At 39.0% G+C, this 20,495-nt stretch overlaps 1 protein-coding gene across 1 annotated transcript; it reads right to left on the minus strand.

Moving 5' to 3' along the window:
- Positions 1 to 7,236: 7,236 nt before the first annotated feature.
- Positions 7,237 to 18,094, minus strand: LOC100763485 (mas-related G-protein coupled receptor member B2). The gene is made up of 2 exons (XM_027410567.2): positions 18,021 to 18,094; positions 7,237 to 8,245 (listed from the first exon to the last, which is right to left on the minus strand). The coding sequence occupies exons 1-2, from the start codon at positions 18,092 to 18,094 to the stop codon at positions 7,237 to 7,239; spliced, it is 1,083 nt and encodes a 360-aa protein (XP_027266368.1).
- Between the last annotated feature and the right edge of the window lie 2,401 nt (positions 18,095 to 20,495).

Genomic DNA, 20,495 nt, shown 5'->3' on the forward strand with positions numbered 1-20,495 from the left:
GAATTCATAGTGGCTGCACCAGTTTGCTATGCTACTAACAGTGTCTGGAGACCAACCAGAATTTTAAGTGGCTTGATCTTGTGCAGGTATCCACAACTGTTGCAGTTTCATGTGTTTAACAGCCATAGCATGGAAAATGGGCAGCATTTTACCATACTATTCCTCATTCTCAAAATCTTTTACTTTTTTCCACTGCCCCCACTTGTTATCCTATATTTTTCTTTGTAATATTCTTGACTTTTTCCTTTAGGTATTTGTTATAAATTCCCTGTTTAGTGTGTGTTTTACAGTGTCAAGTAGGTGTTGGTATGCTATGAAGTTACCTATACACACAAGCATCTTTCTAGCACCAGGGTAGGCAGACATATATGGTTCATCACAGGACTGTAGTCACAGATGTTGGCATTAGTGATGAATATGGGAGTAATTTCTGATCGTAGACAGCTTCAGTTCTGATATCATACTGAAGCCCCGGTGTGATACCAAGCTTCTCACACCATGAACTCAGAGCCCATCAAAATAAGCACAGTCCTGAAATAGCATGAAAACCCAAACTATGTGAGCTGCACTGTTGAGAGGGACTTGTGACCCCAGCATATGACAATGAGCCCTGGCTCAAATAGTTATTATCTAGACTATGTGTAGGGGAAGCTGTAGCCACGCCTTCTTAGGGGCTGGCTACAAGAGTACCTGAGGGCTTGTGAGGGCGTGGTCAGAGTGAGTAGGGGGACTGTGTTTTTGGTTTCGGTTTCTCTTTTCTTTTTGCTGTACAGACTACCACCGGCTGGCTGGTCCGCTCTGTAAGTAAGGCTTTTCCCTATTAAATACCCTTATATTTCTACCTGACTCCGTACTGGTAATTTTCTACTATGACTTTAGGGTTTAGTTAAAATAGATAGTTATCTTCTTAAGTTTTAATCCTCTTTTAGACTAAAAGGGGAATTGTAGGGGAAGCTGTAGCCACGCCTTCTTAGGGGCTGGCTACAAGAGTACCTGAGGGCTTGTGAGGGCGTGGTCAGAGTGAGTAGGGGGACTGCGTTTTCGGTTTCGGTTTCTCTTTGCTTCTTGCTGTACAGACTACCACCGGCTGGCTGGTCCGCTCTGTAAGTAAGGCTTTTCCCTATTAAATACCCTTATATTTCTACCTGACTCCGTACTGGTAATTTCCTACTATAACTATGTTTTTATGTAATCCTGTGGCCTATATGACAGATCTTCCCAGTATAAGGTTTTATCTTCTCAGTACAACATTCCAGCACAGAGATAAGTTTCTTCTTGTGTCTTAATTCCAATACTTAGGGCTTACCACACACATACACACACACTATGCAACCTGAGATTTCAGTACTATTAATGTTTGGAACTTCTTTTTCTACTAGAGCTAGATTATTTTCTTAAAGGCTTGGTACTGAGCTCTAAAAAAAAACCCTCTGCTAGTCTCCTTGCCTTCTGCACAGCAGGTAAAGTCTTGCTCCTCCTTCAATTGGTCACTCACCATTGGAGGATGGGTATTAAAGGAAGATGTTTTCTTTTTACAAATCTTGTTCTAATGGCACACCTGTGAACAAGATTTGTAGGTAGTCAAGGGGGTCTCTATCAAACACAGAGCTCAGAGGTATGGGGCTTCAAATCAAAACCTAGACTTAATTTTCTGACAGTTCACCAAGCTTATAGTATCCCTGTCCACAATGTGCTGGTCAGAGTTACAAGATAGAAATATTACAATCAACTCTTTCCTTTACATCTCCATCGATATGCCCTATAATTTATAAGCATACTACAATGAGAAATTTTTATTTTTCACCAAATCCCTTAGCTGTTGTTAATAGCTGTACATCTTCATGTGGCTGTGAGGAAATAGTTATTCAGATATATACTGAGACAAAATACTGCTTTACTTCTCATTTTATTAACTTAAAAGACACATAGTAAATCCAGTGGTAAATAAATGAATATTTAAAGTTTTTAATATTTTATATTGTGTGGGTTTGTGTATTTTTGTTAATGTAACCACATAGATACTGTGGTTAAAGTGTTTAGGTCAGAAAAATACTCTCAGGAGTTAGTTCTCCACTGCTATCTTGTGGAATCTAGAAGTAAAGCTTTGGTCATCAGGCTGGATGTGAGAGTCTCTGCCCACGAGCCAGCCCATAAATAAATATTATGAAGAATGTGATGCCAGGACAGAAAATGAAATGTAGTGATGAAAAATATTCAATTGATCCAAAGAAAGAAAAGCAAGATCAAAATATTGAATGAGCTCATCATGCAAGAGAACCTTTCTTTCTTTTTCTTTTTCTTTCTTTTTTTTCTCTCTTTTTTTTTTTTTGGTCTTTCAAGACAGGGTTTCTCTGTGGCTTTGGAGGCCATCCTGGAACTAGCTCTTGTAGACCAGGCTGGTCTCGAACTCACAGAGATCCGCCTACCTCTGCCTCCCAAGTGCTGGGATTAAAGGTGTGCGCCACCACCGCCCGGATTTTTTTTTAATGAAAACATGCATACTGGTTTATTTTGGAAAGAAGGAGCATATTCTTTTTCTGTTTATACTGTGTGAAGGTGTCAAATATACTCATACTGGAGTTACAGTTATGAGCTGCCATATCAGTACTGGGAACTGAGACAGTTCATTTGCTGGAAAAGTAGCTAGTGCTCTTAACCCTTGTGCCATATTTCCAGCACCCATAAAACATTTCCCTAGTGTTTATTTATTCATTACATTACAATCCCAGGTCCCTCTCCCTCATCACTCTGCTTTCCTTCCCCCATTACCACCTCCCATCTACACCTCAGAGTGTAAAGACTCCCCTATCATGTCAACTAAGTGTCCTATCACCTTGGTGAGGCAGGGCCAATATGCCAATATTTATTTATTTATTTATTTATTTATTTATTTATTTATTTATTTATTTTACACTGCTCTACCTGCCTGTATGCCTCCTGGCCAGAAGAGGGCACCAGAACTCACTATAGATGTTTGTGAGTTACCATATTGTTGCTGGGAAATGAACTCAGGAACTCTGGAAGAGCAGCCAGTAATCTTAAACATTGAGCCATCTCTCCAGCCCCAGAATATATTTTCAATAATATGAAAGAAAATTTCCCAAACCTAGGAAAGGAGATGCCCATAAATGTACATGAAGCATATGAAACATCTGATAGATTGGACCAGAAAGACCCCTTGATATGTAATAACAAATACCATCTGTACAGAACAAGGAAGAATATTAAGAGGTGCAAAGAAGACAGACATGGTGTCACATCCCGTTAATCCCAGCACTGGGGGCCCAGTGGCAGAGACAGGTGGATATCTGGGAGTTTGAGGCCATCCTGGTCTCTAAAGTTTGTTCCAGGACAAGGAGGGATACATAGAGAAATCCTGTCTCAAAAATACAAAAAACAACCAAAGAAAACCTCCCAATTAAAAAAATCTGCAAGGAAAAACAAAACAAAAATAAAAAAGCAAAAAACAAATGAGAAATATATAAAGACAGACCTACTAGAATTATACCTCACTTCTCATTGGAGATTGTAAAAGTCAGAAGGGCCTTGGTAGATGTTCTACATACTCTAAGAGATGATGAATGTCAGTCTAGACTACTATACACAATAAAACTTTCAATCCCCTTAAATGGATAAAGATAGATATTCCGTGGTAAGGTCAAGTTTAGACAATATCTATTTAAAATTCCAGCCCTACCGAAGTGCTAGAAGGAAATAGTACCTAAGAATGTTAACTACAGTCATGAAAACACAGGGAAAGTCCCAGACCAACAAAATTAAAAGGGAAGCACACACATTTTCATGTGAACATACACACACCACGATGAGCAACAACAAAAAATAACAGGAATCAATAGTCAATAGTCTTGATATCTCTCAATATCAATGATCTCAATTCCCCAATAAAGAAACACCAACTAACAGATTGTATGAGAAACCTGTATCCATCTTTGTGCTGCATCCAAGAAACAGAATTCAACACTAATGAGAGATAATACCTGATGATAAAGCATTGAAAAAACTATTCCAAACAAATGGACTGGTGTCATCAGTTTAATATCTAACAAAATAGACTTCAACCTAAAACTAATTACAAGAGATACCTACAAATACAAACATAAATGAGTGAAAGGTCCCAAACACAAGCACCATGTATTTTTCAATAATAACAATAATCTACATATATGAATATGAATTTAAATATTCATACAGAAACTAAATATAGAGACCTATAGTACATTTAAACACAAAGACCATCAGAGTTTCCAAAGAGACTCCTAAAACATACAAGATATTTCTTTGGTTTCCCTCCCAGAGGTGAAAAGTAATACCCTATGGCTGAGGATACCATGAAATTTAGACACAATTCCCAGAGGCCCCTGAGGGGGAACTGACTTGAATGCCTCCTCCCTGAAAACTAAACCAGATTTTTATCTTATACCCACTGATGGGTATAGTCCTCAACCCTCATCAAAGAGACTTATTTTTCAGCAGACAGAGAGCTATACACAAAACCACAACCAATCAAAATGCATTATTGGAGGCCAGTCCTAATAGATACATCTATAAGGCAACTTGTGCACCTAAGGAATTGGTATCATTGTAGAACAGGTGAGGCAGGTGGCAGAAATATTTTAAAAGCAGGAGGATCTAGAAATTTTCTGTGAGATTGTGTCTCCAGTCAATATCAAAAGCTATGCCCATACAGTATTACCAACGTGATTGTTTGAACATGAGCTGAACAAGGACAGCAATAATCGAAATACCAAACCAGATGGGAATAAGATCACAAGGCCTCAACCCTATGCAAGAAACTACAGGCAAATAAAGAATGATGAAAATGAGAGAAATAGTCTTCCCCTAGAAGGAACACTGGTTATACAATATAAAACTGCCAACTGTGAAAACAAGTGACATATAGACATATAGAATAAATGTATATGTATGTATGTAACAACAAATACAGATAAACAGACCATTGATGTAAAACAAAGAAAGAAGGTAGATATGAATGGATTTGGAGAGAGGAAAGGGTAATTATGATAATCTCAAAAGAATAATATAAAATGAAATAAAGTTCTAAATATTTTGTCACCAGATACCTATTTGAAAATGAAGTCATTTTGCTTTAAAATTAAGTGATGTACAAGTAAATGTCATTCTATACAAAAGATATGTATTACATGTTTACTGAATACTTATTCACAATATTCAAGGCAAAGGAGTGACCCAGACAAGGAACAGTGGAAGAACTGATAATGAAACTGCAGCAGTCACATACAGAACATGATTACTCAAATGTTAAGAGCAAGGAGTCCTGGTCATTTGCTGTACTATGGGTAACTTAATATACATTATGCTATGTAAGATGAATGTAAGGAGAAACATTTCACATAAACTACAAGTGGAGTGTATATTAAAGAGTCAATATACACAGAATGGCAGTATGATAACAGTTAACAAGCCTTATGTTAAGGGAGAGAAAAGGAGATGCATAGGTCAATAATATTGAGTAACAGAAATGTAAGATTAAATTATGGTCTTAGTTCATTTTCAGTTGCTGTGATGAGACACCATGAATAAGGCAAGTTTCAAAAGAAAACATCTAATTTAGGGACTTGTAGTTCTAGAGGGTTTGAGTCTATGACCATCATAGAGCTGGCTGTGTACTTTTGATCCACAAGGAGGAGACAGATAGAGGGTGGGTATAAAAAGGGCTTTTGAAACCTTAAAGTGCATCCCCTCCGTGACATATCTCCACCAGTGAGTTCTCACCTCCCAATCATTCCCAAACAGCTTTGCCAAGTGGGAACTAGAAAGTCAAACAGCATGATATCTCTAACAAATAACGTTTTGTTGCATAGAGAAATTTTACTAAGTGTGACTCTTTTGCCACAAGGAAAAAATTAAATATTTACATGAGATGATGTATATATTAGTTTGTTCAACTGTAACAACCATTTCACCACATGTATACCAATATTCAGGTTACAGTCTTCCAATTTTCACTCTAAATGTTAGTTCGGAACAGAAATATGGACAGTACTGACCTCAGAGACAGAGATATGACTGAAGAGGAAATGTAAATGCAGAGAGACAAGAGATAGTTCTGGGTCTCGATTGCTTTTACATCCTGTAGCCTCACACATTTAAGAAAATTTGTTGATGTTTTCCCTTTGATCTGTTCATATCATGCTGTCCTAATTCTACTTCAGCTTTAAAACTGAAATACTATTTTATAGAAAATGTTACTAAAATAAGCATAGTTCAAGTAGAAAATGCTGTGGGCTTCTGGGAATAGCATAAATTTGAAACAGATTTCATCTCAAGGGAACCTAGTCTAAAAGACTTCATTGGAGATTTGTCTTAAGGGATTAGACAGAGAGGGGAAGCCTGACAAAGACAATAGAGGAAGACAAATGACTATGGAATGGTAAGCCAGGCATCATGAAGGCAAGCACAGGGGACAGTCTCCCTCTGCCTTCTAATGTGCATGGATGTTGAGGGATCTCCTTACAAAATCTGACCATATTCTTTCGATTCAGAAAATGGTAGACACAGTAAACATGAAAGTAAGGACTCCACCAGGTGATAAGAGATTTAATACAGATATCTCTTGATAACGTATACCTGTTTACTAAGCAATATATATAAGAAAGACTTCTCTCCATAAATTCTTGACCTGTAGAAACTATTAAGAATTCAAGACCATCCTGGTCTACAAGAGCTAGTTTCAGGATAACCTCCAAAACAACAGAGAAACCCTGTCTCGAAAAACAAGGGGAAAAAAAGGAGTGGGATTATAAGTTATATCTATTTAACTCTTGAAACCCCAAAGGAAAAAATGCTTTTAAAAAAGGAAGTTTTGCAAACCATAAAATTTATTTAATCACTATAAATTTCGTGACTAAAGACATTCAAGCCTTTCCTACACTTTCTGTAATCTTCTGATGATGGAGGGATTTGGAACAGTAGGAGCAGTCCTTGACCCTAGAGAACTCATAAGGAGCATCATCAAAGGCAATGGTGAAGCACTGAGTAAGACAGCTCCAGAAATGCTGCAGTCAGTATTTGTATAAAACTTTCTGTGTCACTCAACATTCACAAAAATGATTGTTTTAGCTGATGGAGGTCAGGTGACAAACTCAAAAATATTGAGAACATAGCCCACACATAAGGAAAAATTTCCCTCTCAAAAGCACTTCTCTTTGATTGGAGCATCTCCCAGCTGCTGCACTAGACTGTGTCCAGTTCTTCAGGGTCTCCTGAAGAAACCCTCTCTCCATCTGCCTCCTCCTCAGGAGTGTCCTGCAGGGCTCTCTGCAGAAACAGCTTCAGACTCTTCTGCTGAAACCTGTGGTGCCTGATGGAGCCAATGAAGAAGTAAATGAAGGGGTTGGCACAGCTGTTAACACAGGATAGGAATAGTGTCACATAATACAAATCACAAATTTGATGATGATATAAATTCCGAATCCATTTGTAGAGGACACAGTAGATCCCCAAGGGAAAACCAAAGATCAGGAAGAACAGCACTGTGAGTACAATGATCACATACAGCCTGGTCCCAGGAATCCTCTGTGAGCCACAGACAATCCTGACCAGCAGGGTGAGGCTGGACCCACAGAGAGCCACAGAAAAAGCAACTGACCATGAAATCATGATGAAATCAAATGTCTGACACCAAAACATATCAGAACTATTAACAAGTAAGCTACATGCCTCCTCATCCAGGAGCGTCAACATCAGAGACAGAGCCCAAAGCAAGGCACATGTGACAGCTGATGTGTGCCTTGGGCGTTGGCAGCGATACCAGATGGGCCACATGACAGACAGGCAGCGTTCAATGCTAATGGCACTGAGAATGTTCAGCCCACAAAAATAAGCAAATGTTGACACAACAATAGAAAACAAAAGGATGTGGGTGGAAATAGGATAGAAGATGTTAATGAGATAAAGAAGGTAAAATATAAACTGAAAGCACAGGAAGAGGAAGTCAGCCATAGCCAGGTTGAGGATATAGACAGAGAAGGCATTCCTGTGCAAGCGGAAGCCCAGCAACCACAGGACCATGGCATTTGCTGCCATCCCAACTAGGGCAAAGATGAAGCAAAGAAAAAGCATGACGTGGGACATGATGCCACAATATGAAGAATCACTGTAGATGCTTCCATTTGGTGCTGTGAAGGGAGTCTCCCAGGTTGACACACTGGAATCCTTACTTAGGAAATCTCCAATAGTGTTCCTGGAGCAAAAAAAAAAATGAAAAGACATGAGCACATGCTGTGTACTTTTTGATTCCCAGGACCAACCTGCTCTGTGATAACAGCTGAGCTGGTTCATGAAGAGAAAGAGGATTGAGGATAATAGGTAATTTATCAAAACCTATATTTCTGGAGCTTTAATTTAAATCCAATTTGTATTTATTTTTGGGCTATCAGCTTCAGACTCTTCTGCTGAAACCTGTGGTGCCCTATACTGATATGAGAGTAGCTGGTGGCCCCAGTAGAGGCATTCAGTGTCTGGAGCTGTGTCCAAAAGAAATAGAAATGAGAACCCCAATTTCTCCTGTCCTAAGACTGGTTCTTCTCTGATGCAGAAACTTGGGAGCCAGAATCATGCCCAACAGCTACTCTCAGTCCTGGCAGGGGAGGCTATTGACTGGGACAATATGGAAATCATGAATGAGAGTCATGATGGGAATGACAAATCTTACTAAGACCAGTATGAAAAAAACCAGACCTGCAGGCTAATGTGACCCTGTCCTCTATTTCATATTTGAAACTAGAAAGTAGGAAAGCCTTTGAGGATATTAAGCACATTTCTGTTTTCTGTTGCTACATCACATGTGTCTATTTCTCTACTGAGACACAGGGAGAAATTGAGGCTTTTCATGGAACAAAGGAATAGTCATAATCCCAACAAAAGCTACAAATTCAAATTAAATCTTTTGGAAATATTTCAGAGCAAGTTAGTACCATAAATTACATAGAAAAGAAAAAAATAATTATAGTGTGTTTGGAAGAATGGTTTGTGTTGTGAGATGGCTAATGATGGTCTTTGTCAGTCACCAACACCAGATTAGCCAGTAAATGACTGTATTGATGGCCTAAAAGAGTTTCAGCCCAGAATTTAGGCATTGATTTGAAGTTAACCAAACTTGTAACACTTTTTAAGACTAAAAAGGCGAATTTTCAGAAAGATTAAAAAGGAGGAAGGAAGTAACAACTGTGCTAAATAGAGGGATTGCAACACAGGCACATCCATGGGGAAAGACAGTATAACAGAAACCATCTACCAGGCATGGTCACTGACTTGTAGAATACCTGAATCTAGAGGCTTTGTCAAGAAGAATTCCTTGAGTTAAAACTACTAAGTTAGTTCCCGAAAAGCCTAGACTGAAGGAGAAGAAAAGAAATGTTGACAAAAATGGAAGGAAGGAGGGAAAGAAGGAAGGGAAAACAGAAAAAGGTCTCAACTTTGGAGACATTTCTGCAAAGGATGGTCTGAGATGCAGACTAAAGCACAGAAGATTAATTCCTTGATGTTAGAGCATCAAGGATTTTTCTTAATCTACATACACTAAGAAAAGAATCAACACACTCAAGGAATGGACTATAAATTTGAACAGACAAACCTGCAAAAAAGAAATATGACTATCTACTACCATTTTTAAAAGTGTTCAGTGTCAGTGGTCATCAAGAAAACACAAATTTAAGCTGCTTTGTCATTCTATCTTATCCCAAGAGAATGGCTATCATCAAGAATCCAAAGACAGCTGGGTGTTGGTGGTGCACGCCTTTAATCCCAGCACTCGGGAGGCAGAGGCAGGCAGATCTCTGTGAGTTTGAGGCCAGCCTGGTCTACAGAGAGAGTGACAGGATAGGCTCCAAAGCTACACAGAGAAACCCTGTCTCGAAAAACCAAGAAAAAAAAAGAATCCAAAGAGAAGAAAGGCTGATGAAGAAGTGGAGAAAGAGGAAGATGTATTTACTGCTGTTTGTAATAATGAAAACATAAATTACCATTATAGAAATCAGTATGTCAATTCCTCTAAAGATGAGATAGAGCTATTATAGTGAGTGAACTGGATAGTTTTATTTTAAACTTGACACAAGCTAGTCTCAATAGAGGAAGGAGCCTCTACTGAGAAAATGACTCCATAAGATCAGGCTGTACACAATCCTGTAGGGCATTTTCTTAGTGATTTATGGGGAATTACCCATCTCTGGGCTGGTAGTCCTCAATTCTATAACAAAGCAGGTTGGGCAAGCCAGAAGGAGCTATCAAGTAAACAGTACTCCTCTATGGCCTCTGCATCAGCTCCTGCCTCCAGGTTCCTGGCCTGCTTGAGCTCTTGTCTTTATATCCTTTGATGATAAACTATGATGTGGAAGCATACAATGAATAAACTCTTTATTCTCAAATTGCTTTGGCTTTTCATCACAGGAATAGTAATTCTAACTAAGAGAGCACCTAAGTATATCATACCTTGACATTCATTTATCCTAAAGACTTTATATGCTACTAAAAATAATCTTTCAGTATCCATGTTTGTTGCTACGACTCTGTTCACAATATCAAAAACAGAAAATGAGCAAAGATGTCCACATTCTATTTGATGTGTGGACAATGAAGTGGTGTACACACAAACATTAGGAAGATGTTCAGCTATAAATGTAAATTACATTGTGAAATTTGCATATACATGGATGGAACTGGAAAAGTTTATATTGAGGGAGAAAACCCAGGAACAGCAAAAACACATGCAATATAACCTGCTATATTTGACAATTCTTGCTACAAATCTCTAATTCTGTATGATCTACTTGGATTACTTGTGGAAGCAGGACACAAGAAAAAGGTCTTTGAGAGGAAGATGCCTTAATGGAGACAGAATAATGAGTGGAAGAAAATATGAAAGTTTAAAAAGGAAAATGGGAGTAGAAAGGAGGAGAGGGGTTAAGGAATAAGTAAATAAGAAGAGATCGAGAGGGTTAATCAAATGAACTGTATAGAGAAGCCTACAATCTAAAACTAAACTTTAAAACAATGTTGAAAATAAGATTGCAAGGGGCTACAATATGTACATGGGGGAGGCTGCTTGAGGAGTCCTGGGGTATTAAATAAAATACCCTGCTAGACACATAATAATTCCCTATGAGCTGTTGGGCAAGGAATCCACAGAGGTACACAAGACAATGCAGATTGTTGTCAGGCCTTCAGTGTTTTTCATCACAACTACATGTTCAGACCCTATTGCTGAAGACACCCCACACTTTGAGTATACAAATTACATAGAATAAGCTAGTACTAAGGTGGAAGCTTCCTCCCTGCTAGGCTAGCTGTTGCATTCCCATAAGGCGCTATTCAGGATCCTGAGGGACAAACCACATCTATGGTCTTACCCAGTTATAAATCCTGTGATCTGTGAGACCAACCTGCCTGGTCATGAGTATACACTTGTGCAATAGTAGAAGTATGGTTATAGGGGAACTAACTGCTTTCTGATTGAATTTGAAGTCCATACCATATGAAAGAGTACTTGCCTAATGCTGAAAATCAGACCAAAAGTACAAGAATGGAGAGATCATATGCCCTGTGGTGAAACTGAATTCAATTGTTGAACTAAATTGACAGCATGGAGCTGCTCTGTGAATAGCTATGCTTATACTCATTATGGACACTACACTAAGCCTTAATTAGAGAGCTTCTCTTTGAAGCCAATGGTCATAAAAGAAGAGAATCAAGACATCACAAGGTACTGAGATTAGGTAAGGGTTGTATTTCACCTCTAAGAAAGACATTTATACCATTCCCCAAGACTCAGGTAACATTGTAGAAGAAAGAGCAGAAAGAATGTAAAAGCAGGAAAAAATGAGAAGAGTTTCAAAATGACATCTCCTTGACAAGACATGCTCATTTCAGGAACAGACTCAGAGCAGTTGGGAATGTACATACAGATTCCACACAAAAATATTGTAATCAACAGCCAGACATGGATGAAAGATGGATTCTGGAAGGACTACTGGTCTCAGGTGAATAAATGAGTTATGACTAATTTACAGACAGGAGAAATTATTGCCAGTAGTAAACAAACCAGGTACCATTAGGTAAGTCAAAGAACCAAATTGGCATAGAGAATAAATGTTCCAAAACAAAAAAAAAAAAAACCATGATCTCAAAAAGGAGCTGGTAGAGAACAGAGACAGGAGGAATAACTGAGTTTGGGAGAGTAATCAGGGAACACTGTATTGTGAATTATATAACCAAAGAACAACATTGAATGCCTGGGTTATAGCACTGGTACTCTGCAATCACAACAGCCAGCTCTGTGCTCAGATGAGTTCTACATTAATACACTTAGTAAAGCTCCACACCCCTTCTTATCTTTTTGGTTGGAGATAGGTTCAAAATCACAGGTCTCTTTCCCTAAATATTTATGTTAATGATAAATATATTTAATTGTGTTCCTCACAATCACTCATTATCAGACCATCTGTTTGCTATTGACACAGAAATACACAAAGGAATGGAAACTTTCCAGTGTAGTAAACACAGTAACTGAGGAACTGACAGAACTGTGCTTTTAGAGACAGTGCCCTGTATTCATATGCATGCCATGTCAAGGAAAATGGTAGAATGCTTACATGTGCATGTGTGAGTAGCTGGAGTGAGGGATGAATGGGAGAAAGTCCAAGATATGGCTGATGGGGGATGTTCTTCTGTATGCTGTGAATATGTTTCTCTTATTGGTTGATTAATAAAACTGTTTTGGCCAATGGACCTGCAGGATTTAGCCAGGCAGGATGTCCTAACAGGGATAGAGAAAGTTGGTAGGCAAGTCAGGGAAATGCTATGTGGCTGCCAAGGAAGCAAGAGGCCTAGGCTTCACTGGTAAGCCAGGGTCACATGGAGACACACAGCTTAATAGAAGTGGGTTAATAATTAAGAAATAGTTAGCCAATAAGAACCTGAGCAATAGGTCGAACAATTTATAGTTAATATACTCCTCTGTTTATTTGGGACTAAATGGCTAAAGTACTAGGCAGGACAGAAAAATATGTCTACAAGTGGTGCCCAATCCTTTGGCAAGAATTTCCACATAAAGCCTGACAAAAGCTTTAAAATGGCTTCTTGGTAGCAGCATTTTCTCAGGTGTGTTCTGTTTGCTAAGGCAAGCAGAAGCTGGGCTCTTTAAGAGAGGCTTCCTAACTTGAATTAAGTATGGAAGCTAATGCAATAGGGCCTCAAATTTTTTAGGGGTAACCAAACAATATCTGATTTGAATTTAAGTCCTATTCCATGAAATAGAATCCATACTTGATTCCAGTTTGGTGGCTAAGAACCTGAGACTAGATAGGCCATAAACTAAAGGGAAAAAATGCTACTGCTCTGCTATAAAACATAGCAACAATAAAACTTCTAAGAGCATTATGATATACACCTTGATCAGTGTCTTTCCCAACCATCATCAGTGAAGTTTCTTGCTAAAGCAGGTTGGAACAAATACAGAGACCAAAATGTAACAATGTGATGAAGAGACCTTGGAATACTAGGTCCTTAATGGAATTTCTCCATCAAATCATTCCCCTCATAGAACTCATAGAACTTTGTAGAAGAGGAGATGGAAAGATTGTAGAAGCCAATGGGGATGGAGAACTCCAAGAAAAGAAGGCCTTCTTGACACAAAAGGACAGATGTACATATGAACTCACAGAAACTCTGGCAGAATGCACAGTGCCTGTACAAATTTTAAACAGATGGGATCCCAGCACTGAAAGGAGAAGTAGATATTACACCCATTCCTAAAATATAAGTTATCTCCAATTGATAACTACTCCCAAAAGAACAAATAGTTTTCTTTAATGAGTATACAAATCACATATAGTAGAAGGCCTCATTCCTGACAGAATGGCCAAGACAAAACAAGCTCAATAGTACACTTGGTGATAGATATCAATTGCCATGCACAAAACTTAAGTCCAAATGGATCAAAGACCTCAACATAAATCCAACCACACTGAAACTCTTAGAAGAGAAAGTAGGGGATAGCCTGGAAAGAATTGGTACAAGAGACCACTTCCTGAACATAATACCAGTAGCACAGACACTGAGATAGATAATTAATTAATGGGACCTCCAGAAACTGAGAAGCTTCTGTAAGGCAAAGAACACAGTCAACAAAATGAAACCGAACCCCACAGAATGGGAAACGATATTCACCAACCCCACATCTGACAGAGGGATGATTTCCAAAATATACAAAGAACTCAAGAAGCTAGTCAACAAAACACCAAATAATGCAATTAAAAAGTGGAGTACAGAACTAAATAGACAATTCTCAATAGAGGAATCCAAAATGGCTGAAAGACACATAAGAAAGTGTTCAATATCATTAGCTATCAGGGAAATGCAAATCAAAACAACTCTGAAATACTGTTTTACTCCTGTCAGAATGGCCAAAATCAGTAACACCAATGACAGTTTATGCTGGAGAGTATGTAGAGACAGGGGAACACTCCTCCACTGCTGGTGGGAGTACCAACTCATACAATCACTTGGAAATCAGTATAGCAACTCCTCAGGAAAATGGGAATCAGTCTGCCACAAGATCCAGCAATTCCACTCTTAGGCATATACCCAAAAGAAGCACATTCATACAACAAGGACATCTGTTCAATGATGTTCATAGCAGCATCATTTGTAATACCCAGAACCTGGAAGCTACCTAGATGTCCCTCAACTGAAGAATGGATGAAGAAAATTTGGTACATTTACACAATGGAGTACTACTCAGTGGAAAAAACAAACAATGGAATCTTTAAATTCGCAGGCAAATGGATGGAAAGAGAAGAAACCATTCTGAGCGAGGTAACCCAGTCACAAAAAGACAAACATGGTATTTACTCACTAATATATGGATTTTATATGTAGAGCAAAGAAGTAGCAGCCTACAATCCACACCACCAGAGAAGCTAGTAAACTAGGAGGACCCTAAGAGAGACATACATGGTCCCCTGGAGAAAGGGAAAGGGACAAGATCTCCTGAGCTAAGTGGGAGCAAGGGGGAGGGGAGAGGGAACTAAGAGAAAGATAAGGGAAGAAGAGGAGGGGCGAGGAGGACATGAGAGAGCAGGAAGATTTAGTCAAGGGAAGAATAGGGGAGAGCAAGAAAAGAGATATCATAGTAGAGGGAGCCATTATAGGTTTAAAGAGAATTCTGGCACAAGGTAAATCCAAGATCTACAAGTTTGACCCCAACTAACAATCTAATCAATAGTCGAGAGGCTACCTTAAATGCCCTTCTCCTATAATGAGATTGATGACTACCTTATATGCCTTCCTAGAGCCTTCATCCAGTAGCTGATGGAAGCAGAAGCAGACATCCACAGCTAAACAATGGGATAAACTCTGGAATCCAGTTGCAGAGAGGGAGGAGTGATGAGCAAAGTGGTCGAGACCAGGCTGGGGAAACCTACAGAAACAGTTGACCTGAACAAGGAGATGCTTATGGACCCCAGATTGATATCTGAGAAACCAGCATAGGACTGTTCCAGACTCCCTAAACGAGGATGTCAGTTTGAAGGTTTGGGCAATCTATGGATCTATGGGGCCTCTGGTAGTGGATCAGTAATTATCGCTAGTACACAAATGGACTTTGGGAGCCCACTCCACATAGAGGGATACTCTCTCAGCCTAAACACACAGGAGAGGGCCCTGCTCAAAAATGACAGATTTTGAAGATCCCCCATGGAAGGCCTCACTCTCCCTGGGGAGCAGAAAGGGGTTGGGATAGGGGGTGGGGGTGCAGGGAAGGAGTGGAGGGAGAGGAAACTGGGATTGACGTGTAAAAGCAGCTTGTTTCTAATTTACATTTTGTTTAATTACAATTATAAAAAAAAGTACACTTGGAAGTTTTTTCTATTATGCTTTGTCTGAGTAACTGTTTTTTGTTTTCCTTACAAGTCATTGCGAATTATGATGTCCAGTTTTATGATTTTATTGGGATTCCTGTGTGTGTGTGTGTGTGTGTGTGTGTGTGTGTGTGTGTGTGTGTGTGTGTGTGTGTGTGTATCTGAATATGCAGGTGTTTCTTGTGCTTTTCTTTTGGCTTTCTTTCTATTTATGTGTTTTTATTTTACTATTCTCCTTTGTTTGTACATTTTAGTTGCCTATTTTTTCTGATAATGGAGAGAAAGGGAACGAGTTGAGTGCTCATTTGAAAGCCCAGAAGCCATGCCACTATCACATTTTCAACCAGCCCAACAAGCTCAAAGGTGAGGAAAAGTAAAACCATATCACAGAACATGATTTTACAAAATGATATTGCAGTGTGGTAGGTATCATTTGGAAGTGTGATGCTAGTATCCTCGTCTGGATATTTGGAACCACTCTTAGGAACTCCCCCCATGTGTACCTGGAAAAAAATAAAGATTTGAGCACATGCTGTATCCTCTCTGATTCTCAGGACACAGTGCTTTGGGTGAATGACTGACCTGATGCATAAAGACATGCAACAGGATTGTAGAGACTGAGTAAGTTATGAAAACACATTTCTGGACACTTCATTCAAAGTCAGTTCATATTTATTTGGGCTATATACAAACCATGCCCTGATCCCTAGGGAAGGTCTTACCCCCTCTGAAGAGTGCATGAGGGGATAGGAAGGAAGGGAGGTACGGGGCAAGAGACAGCATTAGAGGGGGAAGTGGGGTTTGTTATGTAAAAGGAAAAAATTTAATTAGAAAAAAGAAAAAAATATATGAAAACTATAAAAATGTTCAGTCCTGATATGAGAGCAGCAGTAACTCCAATATAGACAATCATTGTCTCAGGCTGTTTCAGAGAGAAATAGAACCCTGAACCCAACTTCCACCTGTCCAGATTTCAGGAATTTTAAGCCACATTGAGGATATGAAAGCATCTATTTTCCAGCCACACTGAGGAAAGGCAGCATTTTGAGGCTTGGTGAAGAGCTAGTGGATCAGCCCTTTCAGCTTGAGCTAGAGGTGAAAGCAAGTGGCCAGCCACTTTGCTTTTCTGGATATCAGCTTGAAGTTTGTACCCCAATATCTGTCTCTGGGTCTTTCAGTTTTTCACATTGCATTTATATGAAAACATCTAAAGCTAAGAGACCGTGGAAAGGTGTGTTCCACATCCTGAGTGCAATCAACTGTCAATCAGCTACACACCCTGGTATGAAAGATTAAGTGCATTTCTCTTGTCTGTTGCTATATTAAAAACAAAACCAAACATGATGATCTGGGAAAGTGACTAGTAGGGATGGAGAAGGAAGTTGAAATGGGTAAGATAGAGGTAAAAGAGGGGAGGGGAGGCTAATCAGAGTACATTGTATACAGAAATCAAATGATAAAATAACAAAATTAATCAATGAATAAAGTTAGTTGCATGTCTGGGTTAGCACAATTACACCTATGTCTAGAGTAACACTCAGATCTTGATTCAGATGACGATTATTGTTGATACATCTCCACACTCCAAGTGTTCTTCTTCAGTTGGAATTGGGTTTAACATCTTTAACTATCTATAAATGTGTATATTACTGATAAATGACACTTAACTATGTTATTTTCACTCACTCATTTTTAGATCATCTGTTTTCTACTGAGGCAAAAATGGAATAGAATCTGCCTTGTAGGAAACACAATGACTGAGGTACTGACAGAACTGTGCTTTTATAGAGGGTGCCAGTACCCATACTGCTTGCCAAATCAAGGAAAGTGGCAAAATTCTCAAATAACAGAACATTTGAATAGCTGAGATGAGAGCAGAATAAGGAGAAAGTACAAGAAGTGGGTACTCCCTTGATTCACAGGATTCTAATCTCCCAAAATCAAGTCCACCAGTCTACACTACTAAACAATGACTTTTGTACCCACTATGTCTTCAGGAAAACCTGAGATTCCTTAGATTATCCACCTCCAGATGTAGTTGTATGGTCACAGAATAAGAAAACAGATAAAGACTTTGGGAGAAGAGTTTCAAAAGTCTCTTACCTTTCTTCCATTTTTCTTATGGGAGGTGGTAAACTGGTCTGTGGCAAAAGTGAAGAGTCCCCAGAGTCAGCCATCAATATGAAACACTTCTGTAGCTGGACAATGATATGAGACCAGTGGTTGAGGAAGGCTAATCAAGATGTCAGAAAGAACTGTGGTTTCCTTTACTTGGATCTGCTGGCATATGAGCATCAACCCTTTGAGTCATGCTCTTCACAAAACTGTTCTTGACAGTTGGTCTGGCTTTTATCTCTCATCCTCTGGTCATGCCAACTAGTATGATTCCCCTTCCCTATTAGTTTCAGTTAAAACAAGAACCTATCTTTTAAGCTAGTTGAGCTATCCATCTTTCCCCTGGTACTCCCAAGTGCTGGAATTGCTGGTAGGCCACCAACCAGCATCAATGTTGGTAATAGGGATTTGAACTTAGGTCATCACAATTGCTGAGCAAGTATTTTACTCATGGAGTCATGTCTCCTAGAACTATGTGGGATCATTTTTCTAAAGGATGTAATCCCACTTCACCTTCCCCAACTTTTTAATATAAATGACTTTTTGTTTGTTTTTTGAGACAGGGTTTCTCTGTGTAGCTTTGGAGCCTATCCTGGCACTCGCTCTGGAGACCAGGCTGGCCTCAAACTCACAGAGATCTGCCTGCCTCTGCCTCCTGAGTGCTGGGATTAAAGGCACCAAGGCCTGGCATAAATGACTTTTTAAATGATGGGATTATTCACTTAGTATTCTAGTTATTGTGTACATTGATTGGTTAGTTGATTGTCTTTCTTGATAACCAGGCTGCAGTATTTTATGATTTACATGATCTCTTGGTTCTCTGCATCTTCAGCTTTATCTTCCATAAAGTCATTAACTTCTCATATACCATACTAAGTGGCAGTTTAAGTTCATGTACTACATTTATTATGTCTAAAATATTTCAAATTCTTCTATCCCTAGGTGAAAATTTTAGTAGATTTGTTTTCTAAGTGCAACTGCTTTGTGTACTTTGCTCTGTCAGAACTATGTGAACTTTGTAATGCCTTTAGTTGTGGTATTACATTTTCCTGAGTTGTGTTAAAGGGACATAAAAGAAAATGTGAGTATATGTTATATATGAAAAAAATATGTAAAATCTTATCAGTACTTGAAAGTAATGGCACTTGATGAAAAATCTACCTCCAAGTGTGAAGGTGAAAAGTTCCTGGAGTAACCTGAAAAGAATCACAGTAAATGTCTTTTTAGATTTTTGGTACTAAATGAATTAACAGGCTTATACACACATGAATCAAATTTTAGTTAGGAAAAAAATGGATCAGTACTTTTTAAATCATTTTCTTATTCATTCAGTTTATATTTATTAGCTGTGATGTAGTACAAGGTCTGACAATGATCAAACTGCTAATTGTGGGGAGTTGTAGAGAAGGAGGAGTAATGAGCACAGAGGTAAAAAGCATGCTGGATAAATCCACAGAAACAACTGACATAAGCAAGTTGGAGCTCATGGACCTCAGTCATACAGCTGGGGAACCAGCATAGGACCAAACCAGGTTTCCTGAATATGGGTGTCAACTAGGAAGCCTGGGCAGTCTATAGGACCTCTGTCAGTGGAACCAGTATTTATCCCTAGGGCACGAATGGACTTTGGGGGCCCATTTCTCATGGAGGGATACTCTCTTAGCCTAGATACACAGGGGAGAGCCTAGGCCCTTCCCCAAATGACTTGACAGACTTTGATGATTCCCCCATGCAAGGCCTCACCATCCCTGGGGAGTAGATGGGGAATGCGATCGGGGGGCTTGGTGGGGACATGGAAGAATGGAAGGGAGAGGGAACTGGGATTGACATGTAAAATAAGATTGTTTCTAATCTAAAGAAAATGTATTTTAAAAAATTAAATGAAACATAAAAAAAAGAAACAAGAGTTTCAACTGGTAAGTGTAATGAGTCATTTCAATGTGCATTTTAGAAGCTAAATTCGTGCTTCTCAGAGCCCATGCAGTGAATACTGCTCATAATATGATTTTATTATTATGGAGAATGGGTTGAACATGTTCCTTAAACTCATGTCCATGGAACTGTATCACTTTGTTAGACCTGCAGATCTAATATCCAAGTATCTTGGCCAACTACACATGGAGGAGTTGGCATCAAGAAGAAATGAACAAGTCAAATCCAAAACATGGGTTCTTGGAGAAAATTTCTAAAATCGAGGAACTGGTTGCAATCACATGATTGTAGGAAATGCAACTAGAGCCAAATGATGTAGTCAGCTGAATGCATAAGCTCTTTCTTGCTTCAGAAAAGATCATTTTCAATCATCCACACTGCCAAGGACTCACCTGTCAGGCAGAGTCTAAGTGAAAAGAAGTTGCATACTCTATTAGAGATGAGGGCAGCATTGGTCTGAAGCATAACTAGCTCCTCTAGTTATGCACTGTGACTCTTTAGTGAGTTGAGGGGAAAACCATGAGATCTCTC

This window comes from Cricetulus griseus, chromosome 3 (genome assembly GCF_003668045.3).
Source record: "Cricetulus griseus strain 17A/GY chromosome 3, alternate assembly CriGri-PICRH-1.0, whole genome shotgun sequence".
NCBI lineage: Eukaryota > Metazoa > Chordata > Mammalia > Rodentia > Cricetidae > Cricetulus > Cricetulus griseus.

What these genes read in the sequence shown, in the direction of transcription:
- LOC100763485 (XM_027410567.2), bottom strand. Translation starts at nt 18,094, where the DNA reads ATGGCTGACTCTGGGGACTCTTCACTTTTGCCACAGACCAGTTTACCA. An exon ending in ATAAGAAAAATGGAAGAAAG is followed by an intron (nt 8,246 to 18,020) that starts GTAAGAGACTTT and finishes TTTTTGCTCCAG; the next exon opens with GAACACTATTGGAGATTTCC.